The sequence below is a fragment of the Ctenocephalides felis genome, unplaced genomic scaffold (genome assembly GCF_003426905.1).
Source record: "Ctenocephalides felis isolate EL2017-DRISC unplaced genomic scaffold, ASM342690v1 CF-g0.4_SCAFFOLD_01492, whole genome shotgun sequence".
Taxonomy (NCBI): Eukaryota; Metazoa; Arthropoda; class Insecta; order Siphonaptera; family Pulicidae; genus Ctenocephalides; species Ctenocephalides felis.
Genome location: NW_020537646.1, coordinates 24,639,648 through 24,660,027, shown reverse-complemented (window position 1 = coordinate 24,660,027; position 20,380 = coordinate 24,639,648). Strand labels below are relative to the sequence as shown.

General features: G+C 29.9%; 1 protein-coding gene, 7 non-coding genes and 1 pseudogene across 8 annotated transcripts; 2 read left to right on the top strand and 7 right to left on the bottom strand.

Moving 5' to 3' along the window:
• Positions 1-4,638: 4,638 nt before the first annotated feature.
• On the bottom strand, positions 4,639-19,850 carry LOC113371084 (inactive ubiquitin carboxyl-terminal hydrolase MINDY-4B-like). The gene is made up of 11 exons (XM_026611730.1): positions 19,691-19,850; positions 15,228-15,316; positions 13,286-13,375; positions 13,087-13,214; positions 12,846-13,011; positions 12,410-12,475; positions 11,463-11,533; positions 11,090-11,240; positions 6,920-7,134; positions 4,759-4,908; positions 4,639-4,687 (listed from the first exon to the last, which is right to left on the bottom strand). Exons 1-11 carry the CDS (start codon positions 19,848-19,850, stop codon positions 4,639-4,641), a joined length of 1,335 nt encoding a protein of 444 aa, XP_026467515.1.
• LOC113371721 lies at positions 7,577-7,789 on the bottom strand. Its single transcript, XR_003366661.1, has one exon. It is a non-coding gene; the product is annotated as a small nucleolar RNA U3 (small nucleolar RNA).
• On the top strand, positions 8,408-8,491 carry Trnal-uaa. Its single transcript has one exon. It is a non-coding gene; the product is annotated as a tRNA-Leu (tRNA).
• Positions 9,136-9,348, bottom strand: LOC113371720. The gene has a single exon (XR_003366660.1). It is a non-coding gene; the product is annotated as a small nucleolar RNA U3 (small nucleolar RNA).
• On the bottom strand, positions 14,074-14,286 carry LOC113371723. Its single transcript, XR_003366663.1, has one exon. It is a non-coding gene; the product is annotated as a small nucleolar RNA U3 (small nucleolar RNA).
• LOC113371725 lies at positions 16,927-17,135 on the bottom strand. Its single transcript, XR_003366665.1, has one exon. It is a non-coding gene; the product is annotated as a small nucleolar RNA U3 (small nucleolar RNA).
• Positions 17,315-17,392, bottom strand: LOC113371726 (annotated as a pseudogene).
• On the top strand, positions 17,953-18,036 carry Trnal-uaa. The gene has a single exon. It is a non-coding gene; the product is annotated as a tRNA-Leu (tRNA).
• On the bottom strand, positions 18,820-19,032 carry LOC113371722. Its single transcript, XR_003366662.1, has one exon. It is a non-coding gene; the product is annotated as a small nucleolar RNA U3 (small nucleolar RNA).
• Positions 19,851-20,380: the final 530 nt, after the last annotated feature.

Below are 20,380 nucleotides of genomic sequence, written 5' to 3'. Positions count from 1 at the left end.
AGCCAAAAATACACGCATAAATTATTGTTCATTGTATTTTTTGTAATACTTTTATATTGTTTTATATGTATATTATATTTAATATTTTGTAGTATTATATTTTGCTTTTTCTATATAAAGTTGCTAGGTCAATCAGCCTATGCGGTGTCTCCTATTGCCGACCTCTGATGGTAAAAAGGTTCCCCACCTCTGGTCTATACCATCATCTAGTAAGAACTTGGTCTTTGCAACCCAAAGTTCCAAGTATCTGGTATCATCTTGATATCAAACTGCACAGATATCGTTTCCACTTGAAAATATATTTCTAAATAAAATATGTTTACAAGTGAAGATATCCGTTCCCCGGTATTGCTACAAAAAATTAAAAATTAATCATTAGCATTAAAAAAAATTAATAAGAAAAATATATCAATTATAGATAAACCAACCGTAATTAATCACAACTCCTAGGGCTTTTAAGTTCTAATAGCTGTTCGAAATATAAAAAAAATAAAAACATGAAGAACAGTTATCTTCGATTACATAATTATTATTCATAAATTAATTAATTATCTGTATTAATTTGATAGCAATCAAAACTTAACGAGTCGTGTAAGCCGTTGTGCTGACCTCTTAAACGACATGACTTTTTATAAATGGCAACCCAAACGGTTGTTCCATCTTTATGTGATGAATTTATTATTACAAATTACGCATAACTGAATTTTTTATTGATGCAGCAATGACAGGTAAATTTGAAACATCTAGACATATAGGTAAAGCTATTTTCACTTCGAAAAATATTTCAATCAATATTTCCAAGTATGTATCATGTCATTGCTGCTTGACATCAGTCTATTTGAAGCGGGCATCAAACTTAGAACCCAGGATTTAATTTCCATCGCTCTAACCACTATGCCACGAGGAAGCCCATTACAATAAACATGCTTTATTTATATAAGATTAGATTAAGGTGTAACTTACGCTTGCTTATTTTTTTGAATCAGATATATTTTTTTTGTTTCTAATTGTAAGCATTAAAATGAATATCTCATACATCCCTCGTATCGCTCACTGATTCATCATAAGAAGTCTTTTTATTTTATGCAACTAGAAACATTTACAAACATATGTTTTCTAAAATAAATCTAAAACAGTCTAAAAACGAGCAACTTTTTCAAATTGAAATCTTTATTCATAAATGACATATGTTATTTTCCATTCGTTACAAATTAATAAAAAAACAACAGATTTGAAGAGATAAATTTGACACTACATTTTTTCTAGTATGGATGTTGTCACTGAAGAAGACCTATATATATTGCTAGAGCACGTAAACTTATAGCCATATATAGGATTTTTTCTCTGAAATAGTAATAAACGAATGATATCTCATTGTACTTCAAAGAATCCTGTTTAACTACCAAGATTTTTATAGTATACCATTATGAAAGTCGTTTTCAAGTATTTTGAGGGAGTTATGCCTACAAAGTTTTAAAACTAAATAATGGACTTGAGCAATTTTTTTATTAATGATTAGTTTTATTTGAGTATTTTGTAAAAGCGTATACATGTGACTTTTTTCAAGTAAATGCTTCAAGATGACTTAATATGTTGCGTATTTCACCCAATAATTTTAATCCAAAAACAAATTGAAACTCCTTTTGAATACTATACCAATTTCAGTATCTCTGTGTCCCAGACTCTCGGCCCAAACTAGACATATATGTACTCTCGCAGACTAACAACATACACCTCCACAATCCTCTTAACACAGGTTGAACATTAACCGGAACTAACGCACACCGTCATATGAGGAAGATGAATCAGAGTGCTGGACTTTCTTCTGCACAGATATTTTGTTAATGACGATGACGTAAGGATACCACAAGTAGACGTGAGCAGACACAAATCCTAAGATTTTGTACTTGAACACAAAAGACTAGGGAAAAACGTTTATGCGATAACATCTTTTAAGGCAAATTAATAATTACCTGGAATGGCTATTTACTTGTAATGATTTTGAATATTTCTAAAACCACAAAAGATATTATGAGCGAAGCGAAAACAGAAGCTGAAGACAATTGCTAATTAAATTTTAATGTACATGCTATTTAAACCTATCAAGTAGATTTCTTGCATAATTTTTCTTCATACCATGAGTTGTTCTTCATAAAATTATTTCTCAGATACTTTTCTAAATAGTTGTATTGATAAAGCAAAATTCTTATGGAACAATAATTTTGATGTTGAATCGACATATCAAATTTGATCAGTAAGCAATAAACAATAAAGTAAAGTTTTATATGCATTAAAAACCAAAAAGCCAAAATAAATAGCAAGTGAATTGACAATCAAATTGTTCGCATAAGGGTCTAATCAAAGAAGAAACGTTTACACATAAAAAATAAATTTGTGAATTATAAATAACAAAATATATCTTGAACAAGCGGTACCTGCATAACGCATATAGAGTTTCTCTATTTAAGAGTTCAACGACTTGGAAAAACTGGGCCGACAATAACATGCTTTCCACGTTTGTGGAAATCGTTCCCGTTGACATTATTTGAATCTCAATTATTCAAAGTATCAATATTAGCCAATCAATGGATGAAGGCCAATTTGATAAGTGAATGAAATTTTAACCAATTTGACTATTTCTAATAGTACCTGACAGACATATTGTCAATGTGTGGTTTGATAACAAACGGTTAATGAATTATTCAAATGTTGTCACAGACATTACAAAAAACCGCTGTCGAAAATTTTTAGCTGATAGCTTTTATGTAGTATGATGTGATGTACATTTTCATGACGTAATAATGAAATACATAAAAATATTTCCAAGACTTATTATTTTTTATTTATTCCTATATTGGAATTACCTAAAATCAGCCAATTGAATATAACAGGAATACTTTATAAACCATAAATTTTATGATAAATTCTGTAGTTGAAGAAATTGTATAAGTATTAATAAGAAAAATTATTTAAATCAGTTAGACTCATGCATGGATGATATTTTCATTGGTATATCCCACAAAACTTATAATTGACTGATAAAGTAAACTAGTGGGGTGGGTGGCATCGTGCCTTAAGGCAAATTGCTGGAACTTCCCGTACCGTAACGAAACGTTCGAGGAATATTGAATGTTTTCAAATAGATTATTATAAATATTGTATTTTTGTCTAATATTTATAATAATTATATAAACTGAATTGCAGAGTTGAAATTATTTGTTTAAAGTATATTAGAACTATAGTCAGAATTAAAAATAAAATCTGAATTATTTTCGATATACAAAAAATTTAAAAAAAAAAAAAAAAAAAAAAAAAAAAAAAAAAAAAATGGTACAAATTTTTTTTTTCCAAAATCAATTATTTTGTTAAGACAAGCAGAAAGTTCTTTGAATCAATTGAATCGGACGCTTAGTTCTCTCAAAAACTGCCATTTTTTGTACATTTAGCTCTGTATCTCCGAAATGGCTGGGCCTGCCTTTGCGAAAAACTAATAACCCTTTCTCCCAATCATTACTAATGGAATGTTTTTTAGATCATTCAAATCGGATGCTCCGTTCTCTCCAAAACTCGATTTCTATTTTCTGCACTCTTTGCTCCTTATCTCCGTAACTGCTGGACCTGGCTTTGCCAAAAACTAATCAGCTCTTCTCCTTATTAATAGGAATCGAATGTTTTTTAAACCATTCAAATCGGTTGATCCGTACGCCCGAAAACGTGGACGAAAATTTGTATCCATACATACATACACACACACACACACACACACACACACACACACACACACACATCCATTTTTTCTGAGGTATGCCAAAACGTTCAGAAACCTTCAAAACGTCGAGAAATGTAAAAATTTTCAATTCCGATTTTCGGCCCATTACAATAACTTACCCTACGGGAAGTTAAAAAAGGAATTCCTATAGATAATTTAGTAGTTGAACGAATTTATAAAGATTTGTGCATGGATTGATTATTTCAGTTAGATAATTCATGCACAGGTGATATTTTTTATTAGCATATTCCTCAAAAATTATAATTTACGGACCAAGTTAAATAAATATATCTATTGGATACCTTTTCCAAAAAGGCACAAAATACACTTACTAGAACCCTGCTACGTAGAAGAAATTTAATTTTTTTTAATAATTTTCTTTGTAAAAACTTTTTTTACCATTGCTCAATTATATTCTACTAATTACCTATCATTCATTTATTATATTTTGGTTATTCTATTTTAATACGTTGTAAATTAAATGGTAAAATAAAAAAAAAGTGTAACCAACCTAAGAACGAGCATTCAACATGAAAATCTGCAATTTCCATTTGTACTTTATTTTAACAGTTTAATCGTAACATCAACAATAAGTCGAATATCGGCAACAATATATTTTAAATAGCTATATAAATTTTACGGAAATTGCATCTATTAAAAAATGTTGAATATTCTGTATATTTCCCAAATGTTTCAAGTTCAAACAATCCCTCTTAAACATTTGGAGAATATACATTATATCAAAATATTTTTCTAGATGCCAAGTCTGTAAATTTCAAAACATATTTATATACATACCATGGTATTTCAAAATTCTATAAGTTCATCTACTAATAAATTAGAGTATAATATATAAATATCGTTCATGTTTATACTGTAGGAGTTTGACCTGTCCAAGTTATTTTTGCATCCTGCCATCTGAAATAAAATGCTTCAAACATTATTTAAGAACAAACATAAATTAAATTACCTTTTTATAATAATATTACTTTGTATGTATTAATTTTTCAAGAGGTGTAGAAGCCATATCATCTTTGCAGGAAGGTGATCCATCATCATCACATTCTTCATTCTGGCCACGTGTATCCACAGTGAAGACCACGTGGTTACCACTTGTGGTGCAGTACTGCAATTCGAATCTAAAAAAGTGATATGATAAACAGATTATGAGCCAAAAAATAGCTATTTTACTTCATATATTCATGTCCAATTAACACTTTGACTGCGGAAGTGTTTGGAACCAGCGGTCAACGTGTTAAGAAAGCTATCAAACATTGATTAAATATAGCATTTTAGTAATATATTGTCAATCAATAATATTGCAATTTTATTTTATTTGTTGGCGTTGAAAAATAGTAATAAATAAATAGTAAAATAGTGGCGATCAAAAATAGTAATTCATTTACCTTGAATAAATTTTGTATATAATTCGTTATAGCATGATACAATATAGTAAAAAAACACGCGACAATGTAATCAAGTTGTTATTCGATAATGAAGAAATGGTTTCGGTTAATGTTTCTAATAAAGGTATACACCAAACATGCATTTGATTCAGATATGGCGATAAGATTCATTATTTGGGAATGAAATACTTTTACTTTCAGTAAAATGGATTAAAGTTATGTTAAAACCAAGCCAAAAATCAAGACAAGTTAAAAAAATATCTATATATTTATCTAAACGTTAAAGGCGCGTTTAGTGGCTGAGTTTTTTTTAGTTTAGTTGGTTAATGAATAAAAAAATTATTTTAATAATGTATGTCAAAACTAAATGTTTACTATGAGCCACTCCCTTTTGGCAATCTCAACAACATTGTACTGTCAAAATTAATGGATATCTTATGCTTACACACTTCAGGAAGACAGGCTTTGGTTAACCTTTAAAGAATTTGCATACAATGTAAATTATAGAAACAATCTAATTGTTATATAAGGTGGACAATATGCCACATTGTCATCTATAATTGTAACATTGAATTACTATAATTCAGTGCAAAATCATCACGTCCTTCTGAGGAAGGTTACAAATATGCATTACTTATGACAGCAATAAAGTTAAATTGCTTTCGAGAACTGGGAAATTTTGCTTCTCATAATAAATAATTGCATCAGTCTCCGGTATTGATTTGATGATAGGCATCAGCGGTTTATTAAGTGACGTTTGAATAAAATATTTATATTATGATAAACATATTTCAATTTGAAATATAAAATCAATCAAATGCCAAAAAACTATCAATGCCTTAAGAGATACACCAGTTCTTTGAAAATGCATAATAGATATATCGAACCAATAACGAGATAAAGTTATATGGGGAACCATTGAGTTTCAGGTTTTCTTTTGCAATTTTTTAGAGAAATTTTAAAATTTGATTAGGCTTTTCAGTTCATAGCTTCAAATTAACTTTTACTTGTAAAAAATCGAATAAAATCATTTTTAAAATTATCAATATCTGTTTCGATGGAATTCTACCAGGATTTCTGAAAAGAATGAGGTCATCGAAAAAATAATGAGGACGACAATAAGACAATAAATAATGTACCGTAATAAAAAAAGAGATAATGTTATCATATTTGGGTTTCTTGGATTAAACGCATGCAGCGATTATGCAAAAACAGACAGCTTTACACTTTTGAATGGCACAAGTAATTGGACTTTGAATAAAAGAGTTGGGTACACATTTTTTGTAATATAAATAAAATTATTTTAAATGTGCTTTTTCAGAATTACTAAATAAAAATTAAAATTTTCAGTACACACATACGATTTCTAAGCTGTGCTTAAATTAATGTTGCGTTGGCATAAGTTTAGGCAAATAAGTATGTTGTTGGGGGCTTCAACAAACTTTTATTTACTAAATCAATTATCTATTATATCAGAACAGTTGTTTAATTTTTATTTTCACTACTCATATAAAGCACGAACTCTACAGTACCACAGATTTAATACTAGCAGATAGTCAGAGAAGACCCTTTCAAAATAAATTACAAAAAAAACCTTTATTTTGCAATTATCGAATTACGTAAATTCTACAAACGTTAGTATGTTAGAGATCTATAAACGCAATTGATTAAAGAAATGAAGCATTTCTATACTTATCATAACCAAAGAGAAACTCTCAAAACCTGGTATTTGTTTTCATCTAACCTTTTTTCGGCATGATAATTTCTAAGCAATTCCATATTGGTGTTGAACATAACACCGTAATGCCCCTGACAACTCGTCACCCACACTGGCAGCCCGGGGGTCTTCAACCTCGAACCAGGTCGCCGAGACTCTTCGCCTGGTCCAAGAGCTGCATCGCCATCGTACACTAACAGACCTACCGCACTCCTGGACAACACTCCAAATTGCGGCATAGCCTTTAAGAGAAATATGATTTTATTTGAATGCGTAAATTATTATGACATAATTGTATTCTTCTTGTTTTACGAGTTTTCTTTTTCATCTTAATATAGTATTTATATTCAAAAAAATGAAAAATAGTCTTACTATAAATAGAAAATATTTTGCGAAAATCTTCAGTAACAAATTTAATTCGCACGCGCATATTCAAAACTTAGCATTTATTGGGAAGGGGTAGTTCGCAACCTGTTCGACTAGCTTAATTTTTTTTTAAATATAGTATTTTACAAATTTAAAATTCAGTTTTATACACGGGAGAAATTCTATAATTTGAATATATTCTTCTGATGTGAAAAATGATTTTATAAACGTAAAAAAGGCGGTGTTTATGCACGATTTATAGTCAAAGGTAATTACGTTTGAGCGAAAGTCTAAGTTCATATAGAAGTTTAAAAGGAGACCTCTCAGAAAGCATCACACCCATAACCAAAAACCACAAGGGATTTTGGCGAACGGTCATCGATAATGATCAAACTCGAAATGAAGTTCGAAAATCCTTCTCACGCTCAGGGTGCGACGCTACAACTCATCGTCGAGGTCGCATCAACTCCACTTTTGAGTGAAGAGATTGTGAAGACATACTACAGAAATGATCCTGTGAAGTATGATCTTGCCGAACCGACGTTTCGAACGAGCCAAGCTGATTCCTGTCAGGTTTGTGCGGCAATCACAGGTACAACGTGACGCTGGTATACGAACTGGAGACATCTACCGTCCTCTTTAACTGCTGCTAGTTATAGAAGAAGCGTTGTGCGTAATGCTCGTTTTTACTTTTATTATCACTTTTAACCCTTTCGACTCGGATGCCGCCGCTCCGACGACAAAATCCATAAATCTCGCAATTCGCGAGTGGAATGGGTAAAACTAAACACTGTATCATATATTTTATTAACAAGACTATATTATGAATTATGTATTAGAGTAAAATACCCCACTATATGTCAGTATTATTGCATCACAATTTTATTTATCACAAAGTTTATATGCGTTTATGTTATTGTTGTAAAAGTGTGTTTGAAAAATGAGTTCCTGAAGATAGAAATAAGTAAATGATAGGATATCTATATCATTCTTTCTAATTCAGCATTTATAATATTTTCTAAAATTTAATTCCAAACTTGATAAACCACCTTATCAAGTTAATACTGATAGTAAAATCATATATAACTAAATGTTTGAGTTTTATTTTTCTATGTAGCGCATGCCTTATCAGAATTATTCTGCCGTTCAGTCAGGTTGGCCGAGCGGTCTAAGGCGCCAGATTTAAGCTCTGGTTCCCGAGAGGGAGCGTGGGTTCGAACCCCACACCTGACAAAGCATTTTTTGTGTTTGATTACATAAAAATTTATTTCTTCGATATAAGCATCATTACCATTGGAGCACCAAATAAAAAAACATATATATCGGATTTTCTTTTTGTAAATTATAGTACAGATGTTTTAATTTTGGAACTAATTTAAATGATGAGTATATTAAATTTCGAGCAGTTTGAAATATGAAGAAGAGCATTGACAAATCTTTGTCAACGAATTTGATATTTTTATCAATTGATTTTTGATATTAGTCTTATAAGTCATTGAAGGTATTCCTGTTGAGAAAAGAAAGTTCTAACACGGAGCTGTTTTATACCCAAAGCGATCAATTTTATTTAACTTTGATCTCATTGTAAACATTTAATTGCTTTATTATTCTAGTACAACAAATAAAATAAAGTCAAATTGAGTAAGTTAAAAACGTATTTTATTTGATTGAACTAATAGCGTGTAACCATTTCTCGTCACATTTATTTTTTTGTACAAAATAATTTTATGTACATGTAAGGGAATTACAATAATTTAAATGCTATAAAACTAAAAAGCCAAACGACTATTAGCAGAATCTCAAAAAAAACATAGTTGACGAATGTCATTACAAATTTTGGAAGCAGTTAAGACAAGATAATATAATATTTAAAAGAGACCTCTCAGAAAGCGTCACACCCATGACCAAAACCCACGAGGGATTTTGGCGAACGGTCATCGATGACGATCAAACTCCAAATGAAGTTCGAACGTCTTTCTCACGCTCAGGGTGCGACGCTACGACTCATCGTCGAGGTCGCATCAACTCCACGTTTGAGTGAAGAGATTGTGAAGACATACTACAGAAATGATCCTGTGAAGTATGATCTTGCCGAACGGACGTTTAGCACGGAGTTATAACATATTCTGGCAGAACTATGCGGCGATCACAAGAATACCGTGATAAAATACGAAGCGGAGTCATCTGCCGTTTTATTTCGAACGCTAGCTATTTACAGACTCGTTGTAAGTGTATGTAATTTTTATGCGTGCGTAGTGGTTCGATATTTACGGCGAGATAGTAGGACGCATGTATATATACCATACAATCAAATTTGTATATTTATATACATACATATATTCTTGATAACATTTTTTAAACATAATTTGACATATTATATATCATCATTTATTGAATGAATTTCTTTTCCATTTTATTCACGTTTTTCTTCATGATTACTATATTTATTAATTTCAGAACCACTATTGTATATAAATGCATTGACACACGCTAAAATAATTTATCAAAATTCGAATAGCCGTTTTAGGAGCAGTTTAGTGACAACACACGTACAGTATATTAGATTTATGTAGATCTCCATTGTTTTTTTGGCGTTGAAAGATATTTGATATAATTAGCAACCATGGTATAATTTTTTTTTTACATTCCAACAATTAATATGTATCATGAATTAGTAAATCTAAGTAACAAATAGTTATTTCAAACCTTGAATATAATTTTTGAAATATCTTAAATCATTATTTTTTTAAATTTAAATTAAGTCAAAGTATGCATACAAAATTAGCTAAAACCCAAAAAAACAAAATTTTAACATATTTTTCAATAAGTAAATTTCGGTGTTAATTGCATATTGAGAAAAATTATGAATAGGAACAAAATATTGAACTAGTGGGGCGCATGGCATCGTGCTTTAAGGCAAATTGCTGGAACTTTCCGTACCATAACGAAATGTTCGCGGAATAATAAATGTTTTCAAACAGATTATTATAAATTCTGTAATATCGTTAAATATTTATAAGAATTATATAAACTGAATTGCAAGGTTGAAATTATTTGTTTAAAGTATATTAGAACTTCAGTCAGAATTAAAAATAAAATCTGAATTATTTTCGATATACAACAAATTTTTTTTGAAAAAAAAAATTGAAAAAATATTCTGAAACAATTTTGTTTTCAAAAATCAATTATTTTGTTAAAACAAGCAGAAAGTTCTTTGAATCATTCAAATCGGACGCTTAGTTTTCTCAAAAACTGCCATTTTTGCACATTTAGCTCTGTATCTTCGAAATGGCTGGGCCCGCTTTTGCTAAAAACTAATAACCACTTCTCCCAATCATTACTAAATGAATGTTTTTAGATGATTTAAATCGGATGCTCCGTTCTCTCAAAAACTCGATTTCTATTTTCTGCACTCTTTGCTCTTTAACTCTGTAACTGCTGGACCTGCCTTTGCTAAAAACTAATCAGCACATCTCCCTATCAATAGGAATCGAATGGTTTCTGAACCATTCAAATCGGTTGATCCGTGCGCCCGAAAACGTGAACGAAAAAATGCGGTCACACAAAACACACACACACACACACACACGTACACACGCATCCATTTTTTCTGTGGTATGCCAAAATGTTCAGAAACCTTCAAAACGTCGAGAAATGCAAAAAATTTCAATTTCGATTTTTCGACGATTACAATAACTAACCCTACTGGAAGTTCATAAAGCGAACATATTCACTACACTTTGAATAAATTTAAAAGAAAAAGTTTCATGAGGCAGTAATCAAAATATATCTAAATTTTAATACTTTTAAATCTATTACTAAATAACTCACATAATGGTCTTCATCACCGGCGTAGACAACACCATTGTGCAAAAATGGAGTCGCTCTTCCAGACACCAGCAAAGTCACTACACAAAGTGATCCTTCCTCATCAGGTCCTACCAGATGCACGTCAACAGGCTGGTCAAGATCACGCAATACTCTAATATTTAAAGAAAAAAATAATTTATATTGAAAGTTGAAGAAGTTGTATTGATATCTATATCTCGGAATAACAACAGCAAATAACTTAACAAATGTAGTCGATTTTAGATTAATGTTTAAAATAAAATAGGTTGTTATATTTTGCTCCCAAGATTATGAGATAGCAATATTAATAGTATATTACATAATATATTAATTTCCACATCGTTAATTAACTTACACAGGCGGTGATCTGGTAAGAACTGCTCCATATAATAATAACAGTGCACCGGCTCCCGGTTGCTCTTGAAACTATGCAGAAAAAACAGTATATTGTATTCAAAATCATATATATATATATATATATATATATATATATATATATATATTAGGGTGGTCCTTAATATGGACATTTTCAAATTTCCTTGCTACCAAGGGCTCAAATGGTTCCAAATTGATAAAAAAACAGTTCTCTAAAAGTTTTAGCTCTTAATATTAACTTTTAGATAGTGCGCAATTCAATCAAACTTCGTATGGAAATAGCATGGAAATAATTTTGAAAATTAAAAAAAAAAACAAAAAGTTTTAGGTATAACTTACCGACAAATTTTGAATAAAACTCATTCGTTTGTTCGCTAAATTATATCTAAAAACATTTTTAAAAATTTTGAAATTTTTTTCATGCTATTTCCATACAAAACTTTGATTGAATTGCGCTCTATCTAAAAGACTCTAAAGAGAATTGTTTTTTTATCAATATGGAACCATATGAGCCCTTGGGAGCAAGGAAATTCGAAAATGTCTATATTAAGGACCACCCTAATATATATATATATATATTAACAAAGTCTAATAATCGGGCATAACATCAATAAAAAACATGAATTTCTTTCAAAAATTTATTTTAAATCCATACGTTTCGGCTATAATCCTAGCCTTCATTCAGTGGAAACTAAAAATAAAATTAAAAACTAAAACAATTGAATTGGAGTGAAAAGAAAAAATAAAATAGTAATTAGTACTTACAATTAGTTGATCTTAGTGTTAATTTGGAAAACTTTAGTAAAAATATATATATATATATATATATATATATATATATATATATATATATATATATATATATATATATATATATATATATATATGAAATAAATATAAATTTATAAGAAGTTATGTTTTACCTACCATATGAAGATATAGCTTTATGAAGATCTGCAAGTCTTCCAAATGATTGAACTCAAATATTTTTAACTGCAAAAAATAATTAATCAATAATATATTTCCTTGATTAGTTTCAAGTAAATTATTCGAAACATTACTATTTTTTACCAGAATTATTTGCTACTTTACTAGTAATTAATTTATGCCTAAGGAAAATAAATCTATTTTTTTTCTGTTTACCTATTTTGATTTGGTAAATGAAAATATAATACACACGGTATTAAGGTAACCTGTTGTAGATTTTGTAAGCAATTAATTTCCTTTTCAAATGACTTCGATGACCAACAGTTAAAGAAACGTAATTAACATTGTTAACTTAACAAATTAAAATAGTTAGGTATTAGAATCAATTTTAATTGAAATGCGATGTTAAAAATAATTAAATTATGAGTATATTTACTTTTTCTGTAATGCCATCATGAAAATATAGATGTGACTGTTCGACAAATATTGTTTCGTCAGGTAATGCAACGCAAGCCGATCGTTTCTCGCCGACTGTCCATAATATAGAAGCAATGCAGGTGCATAAAGCCTCCGTTTGTGCAGCCTGTGATGGCTTCAGAAGACTGAAAAATTGACATCGTTAAATAATACTCCATTAACTTTGGCCTCTAGAATTTTACTCAGTTTTATATACTCACATTTCGGGAGGGATGCTTTTGCCTGTAGGGCGTTTATCAAAAAGAAAATGTTTGATCAGGTATGCCTGAAGCACGGATAATAGTCCACGACAAGCACTTCTTGGAGCACGAAGACAATATGCAAATTCCTTTAGTCCAAAGAGATGATTATTTTAGAATGAAAAAGTGTTATTTTAGCTTTATAAAGTTAATATATTACTTGTCCAGGTGTTGAGAATACGAAGCCCGTACGTAACCATTCTCCCTTCAGAGGTGAAGTAGCGGATCCAAATATTACTGTGCGCAACTCCTATAATAAAATTAGAAGTAATTGTAATAATATAAGAAATATTTTTATTGCCTATCATTTAACATTTAATCAATGATAAATTATCTTACTTATTACTAAAGTAAACTGGTAAACAAAAAACACTCACCAAAAGTAAAACATTATATTCAAAATGTTTCAAAAAAATTACATACCAAAATGACCCTATGACTAAAATCTGCAAGGGTTGAAAAGACTTACATAAATAATATTTCGTTTCAAATTATTATTTTACTTTATCTACAAATTGGCAAATGCGAAAGATAATCTTGCAGCAAGAACTAATGAATTACAAATACTACAGTTTTTTAATATTCTAATCTAACTGCATGTAAATAAACTCATCATCAAATTCAAGGCTTGATGTTTATAATAAAGTATTATTTAATGAATTGTCAAAAAATTAACAATAATATCGTGGAATTGAGTTCAGTTTTTGACTTCAGAGATATTATCATTCAACTAGACCTTAAAACTTCTGTTATGAAATGCATTAGCGTGTTTACCTTATAACAAAGTTTACCTTAATTTTGAAAATGAATTTGCTATAATGTTGCTTTTTATGTTTTATGGGAAAGCAGCAAATGAAGATAATATGTATATACGAACAACAATTATCAACAAATGGTGATCAAAACTATGGAAAGTAGACAAGGTAATATTATCATATTTAATAGGAGACCTCTCAGAAAGCATCACACCCATGACCAAAATCCAGGAAAGATTTCGGCGAACGGTCATCGATGATGATCAAACTCCAACTGAAGTTCGAACGTCTTTCTCACGCTCAGGGTACGACGCTAAGACTCATCGTCGGGGTCGCATCAACTCCACGTTTGAGTGAAGAGATTGTGAAGACATACTACAGAAATGATCCTGTGAAGTATGATCTTGCCGAACCGACGTTTTGACCGAGCTAAACCGATTCCTGTCAGGTTTGTGCGGCAATCACAGGTATAACCTGACGCAGGTACACGAAGAGGAGACATCTACCGTGTTCTTTACAATTCTTGCTCTTTATAGAAAGAATCTTGAGCGTATATGCGCGTTTCAGCCATAGTTTGTAAATGGCGTTTTGAAAATTGCAACCGCTTCTAATTATAAATAGAAAATAATTGGCCTACGTATACATTTAATATTTTATTGATTCTGATAATTGTTAGGTTCAATAAATCATTGAAAAAAGATATCAGGTTAAAATTTTGCGGATTTGTTATTTTTCTGAAATGGTTTGAATATATGCGCACAGGTAAATGCAAACGTTTTCTTTACGTCAAAAATCTATATCAGTATAAGGCCAATTAAAATTTACGAAAATTAAAATCAGTTAATTTTATATATGTGTGTATCGAGTTATCTATATATACATATATATATATATATATATATATATATATATATAGGGTGTCCCGGACTTGGACAATCCAAAACAGCTGTTGGGACGCCCTGTATATATGTATACATATTTGTGTTTTTGCGTGTGTATAATTAACAGCATAATCAATTAATAAATCCATCAATTATATCCCAGAAAAGTCAATGTTTATTATATGTAAAAAATGAAGAATAATTATAGATTCATGCGTCTATTGATACTTCTTGAATTTAAAAAGGCAACATAAAATAAAGCAAAATCTAAAGTACGACTGGGATTACCAGTATGATCACGCATACAAAAAACTTTATAATTATATTATATCTTGTTCGATTGATATACTAAACAAAAATTTAAGACAATGTGAATAAAGTGATGTAGTTTAACGAAATACATAATGAATAATTATTACAATAATGTACTACAGTATTTATTTATTTGGTAATATTTATTATTTACCACAGCTTCTGTTTGGGTTATGGGACGACCACCAGTAACGCGAGGTTTCGAGGACATTCCGCCTCGGCCACGTGGGTAAAGAATTCTTTCTGAAAGAATAAAAAGTTATTATGTTTATTAAATTAATTATTGATTCTATAAAACATTGAAATTTATGCAAAAAATAACACTAACAACACGTAATTAATTGAATACAAAAAATATTATTATTAATTATTTGTAAAAGTATTGCAATATTTCCAAAATGGTTTTTGATAAGTAAAAAGATTTAAGAACAAATTCTAAACTTTCGCACTTACTGCTTGCTCGATTTCGACTGACCGTATAAATTTGAAATTGAACTTTCAGCTACTTTTCTAGCTAAATACGAATACACTTTATATTGCATTGGCTATTAACACGTCAAAAGCTTGCATTGATGTTATACGATTTTCCTATAACTGACTCGTGAACTGATTTCAATAAAATATACTCATACGATTGTCTAACTGCACAAAACAAGTAATATAATGCATCGTATTTTACAATATTAAAAATTTAAATTTTTAATGTTATCTAAAACGTTTAAAACATAAGCACTATTCAAAGTATGTACGGAATAAATAAAAAAATCTAATGAAAAATGATAATTAACTATAATAAAAAATACGCTTTGAAAAAAGTTAGCACTTATTTTTATTTAATTTAAATAAATTTATTCAAATTTAGTTCAAGATTGATGACTAATAAAATCTGCTTGTTAGGAGATCTTGCATACAAATTCATTAATTATTTGTAAATGTATTTTTAATAATAAATCTTATAATTATAGTTGTCTTGTAACTATTTAGAAATAAGTTTTATAATTATTGCTGGCAATACAAGTGTAATATATTTTTGTTCAATTTATGATTTTTGTTACATTGTATATGAGTACTAATTATAATAGGGGATTTCAATAATGTATAGCAATTAAATCAATCATATGTTATATTTTTATCGATATACTTCCTGGAATTTGATGTTATAAAGTCTTGTAAATTAATGTGTGAATAACATTTAAAAAATGACAATATGTTGCTAATTAACATTATTACACCATTTCATGTACGATAACGAGTTTATATAAGCTTACGGTTTTAAAAAGTTTTGAAAAACATGTATTTCATTATTCGTAACATATTAAGAATCTTTTGTAGCCATATATGCATAAAATGTTCGTGTTCGTAAGGCATAAACGAATAACATCGTTTCAACGCGTTTGATTACAAATATGAATTGTCTATATAACACATAAGTAAAACATTCAGCCGATCAATCAATGATGACAATGTGATTGCTCTAATTCGTTATAATGCTGTTGGATTGTGCCATAGAATAATTTGGTATATGTCAGAGAAAATTGTTAATAATAATATTTCCAGTAAATTCAAAACACGAAAATATTTCTACAATTGGGATGGATGTCAATTTTCTTGGCGATCACTGAAATCGTTGTCGATTCAAATTATGTAAGCAATAAATAAAAAGCAAGTATACTTGATCCAACTAATAAAGCAAGTATACTTGATCCAACTGTGCTTAAATTTTAACTACATCCTGCTTATCTATCTTTTGAATATTATGATAGTTAAAGAACGCAAAGGCATTGCATTGGAAAGTTATGCCAATAAAGAAAGAAGAGGAAAATTAAGATAATAACATAGAAGCAAGTCAAGAGACCTCTCAGAAAGCATCACACCCATGACCAAAACCCACGAGGGGTTTTGGCGAACGGTCATCGATGATGATCAAACTCCAGATGAAGTTCGAAAATCCTTCTCACGCTCAGAGTGCGACGCTACGACTCATCGTCGAGGTCGCAGGAACTCATTCTTCTAACACACTTTTACAACTATAACATGAACTAGCATATATAAGTTCAAATTCAATACAATTTATTACTTACTATTAGACCCTAGATCAGTTTACTACAGGAGGTATTTTACACTAATAAATTGTTCATAACGTGGTCTTGTTTTTCAAATATATCATACAGTGATTTGAATTTAAAGTAACAATAAAAGAAAAAAAGCGCATTAAGCACAACTGAGCTGCAGTTGAAGAGGACGGTAGATGTCTCCTCCCGTCTGAGTGAAGAGATTGTGAAGACATACTACAGAAATGATCCTGTGAAGTATGATCTTGCCGAACGGACGTTTCGACCGAGCCAAGCCGATTCCTGTCAGGTTTGTGCGACAATCACAGGTATAACCTGACGCAGGTATACGAAGAGGAGACATCTACCGTCCTCTTCAACTGCAGCTCAGTTGTGCTTAATGCGCTTTTTTTCTTTTATTGTTACTTTAAATTCAAATCACTGTATGATATATTTGAAAAACAAGACCACGTTATGAACAATTTATTAGTGTAAAATACCTCCTGTAGTAAACTGATCTAGGGTCTAATAGTAAGTAATAAATTGTATTGAATTTGAACTTATATATGCTAGTTCATGTTATAGTTGTAAAAGTGTGTTAGAAGAATGAGTTCCTGCAATAAGTAAATCATAGAATATCTATATTTTTTTTCTAATTTAGCATTTATCATATTTTCTGAAATATTCTTCAAAACTGATAATCGACATCATCTACTGGATGCAGATAGTATAATCATATGAAACTAATATTTATTATATAAAACGATTTGTGGTAGTTTGAGTTTTTTCTATGGAGCCAATGCCTTGTCAGAATCTTTCTATCGTTCAGTCAGGTTGGCCGAGCGGTCTAAGGCGCCAGATTTAAGCTCTGGTTCCCGAGAGGGAGCGTGGGTTCGAACCCCACACCTGACAAAGCATTTTTTGTGTTTGATTACATAAAGATTTAATATTAGCATTACTTATAATACCATTAGGACAGCAAGCACGAACACTTATTACATCATACTTATTTCTTATAAATTATAGATGAATGTTTTAATTTTAGAACTAATTTAAATGATGCGAATTTTAAATTTCGCACGATTTTGATATATGCAGAAAAAAAAGAACGTTGACAAAATATCTTTGATTTTAGATATTATCTCCATAAATCAACGAAGATGCTTCTGTTGAAAAAAAACTTAAAGCGAAGTTAATTTATACGCAATGAGATCAATGTTATCTAACTTTGATCTCATTATCGGCGAACTTTTATGGACCGGTTCTGACAAGAAATAGACCAATGTGATGGCAAGGCTTAGTTACGTCGCGCTTGTCATTCAAAATTGGTACTAAATTCAGTCAAAATGCAATGTGTGTGCTATGAGATCAGGCGTTTCACACATAAAATATTACTTCAGTCATATGTTATCATGCCACATCACAAAGATGCAGATGTGGTAATATTGTTTTTTTACATTAGTGTGGTTTCATAATTATACAGTTAAACATAATGAATTATAACAAATATATGATGTAAATGAAAATTAATAAATGTTAATTAAAAACAATATCGATACAGTATACAGTAGTAACAGGATTCTAAAAAGTCTATATAGAAAATGTTTCTAAAGAAGGAAGAACTGTTCAAGCATCGATAATTCAAAAAAGAAATATTAGAAAGCAGTAAGATAATATACAATTGTTTGAATGGAGACCTCTCAGAAAGCGTCACACCCATGACCAAAATCCACGAGGGATTTTGGCGAACGGTCATCGATGATGATCAAACTCCAGATGAAGTTCGAAAATCCTTCTCACGCTCAGGGTACGATGCTACGACTCATCGTCGAGGTCGCATCAACTCCACGTTTGAGTGAAGAGATTGTGAAGACATACTACAGAAATGATCCTGTGAAGTATGATCTTGCCGAACCGACGTTTCGACCGAGCCAAGGCGATTCCTGTCAGGTTTGTGCGGCAATCACAGATATAACGTGATCCAGGTATACGTATTGGAGACATCTACGGTTTCATTTTGTATATATAAAAGGAGTATACGTGGTAGAGTTGATAAAAGGCGTTTTAAAAATTATGATAGTCTTTAATTATGAGAATCAACAAATTATTGAACATATATTATTATTATATAATTTATTCTATAAGTAATTTTACTACAAGAAGAAGATTATTGCAGACATCTTGTATGCGTTCGTATACTCTCGATAGTGTTCAAATTAAAAAATAAAGAAAATATAAATTGTTTATTTATATATTATTTTCATCGGGGAAAGCTAATCGATTTTTTTTACATTCTGAGCTAGAAATTAAACTTATCGTAATAGAAATGGTGTGATCAGAAGGCTCTAAAAAAACGGCAAAAGCATTTCATAAACTGAATATTTCCGTATTGATATAATAAAACCTTGAATGTAATTTTTAACCATGTTGAAAATTAAATTAAGTTTAGTAACGTGTTAATATTTTTAAATACTATGCTCTTCATACCTAGTGCAATTAAAATTTTAAAATAAATCCTAATTAAATTTAACACGCAAGAAAACACATGAACATTTAAATTGCGTACCTTTTCGTACCCTTGTAATAGGTGGAGCTATATCTTTTGGCTTGGTATCATTGTTTACAAGGTTTGGGGTATTATTTTTGGTAAATGATAAGCTTGATATAGGCTGTCCTCTTATCTCACATATCATTTTGGCTGGTTCTTCACTCGTATCTTCATCCATAGTTTCTGTAAATAGAGTATATCATAACTAAATAGCCAAAAAAGTCAAAATTCATTTGAAGACTTTAGCATAACTTCTTTTTTTTTAAAAAAAAAACAAATACGGTATGTTTTTCACTTCGATCATATTCTATATGAAAAATCAAATAAATAATAATACAAAATTTTCTCTTGCAATCAGTTTTATCTTCTACCAGTTGTTAACAATTTCAAGTAATTTCGTATTTCCTACATTACATAATCTCAGTAATAGTTATTTGCCCATAAAATTTCCAAATATAATAATTATTTAATCATTCGTTTCATAATTAAATAAAATTATACTCACTAGGCTTTATTATAATATTTCTACAACATAGCTGAATTCGATAAACTTTCATGTAAAAAAGTATATCTTTTGCATATAATATATAATGACAAAAAACGGAAAAATTAGTTAAAAATGCAATATTAAATTTGTAATAAATTTCGTCATATAACACATGTTCACTAGTACTAATTGGTCCATAAATATTAACTATAATTATTAAA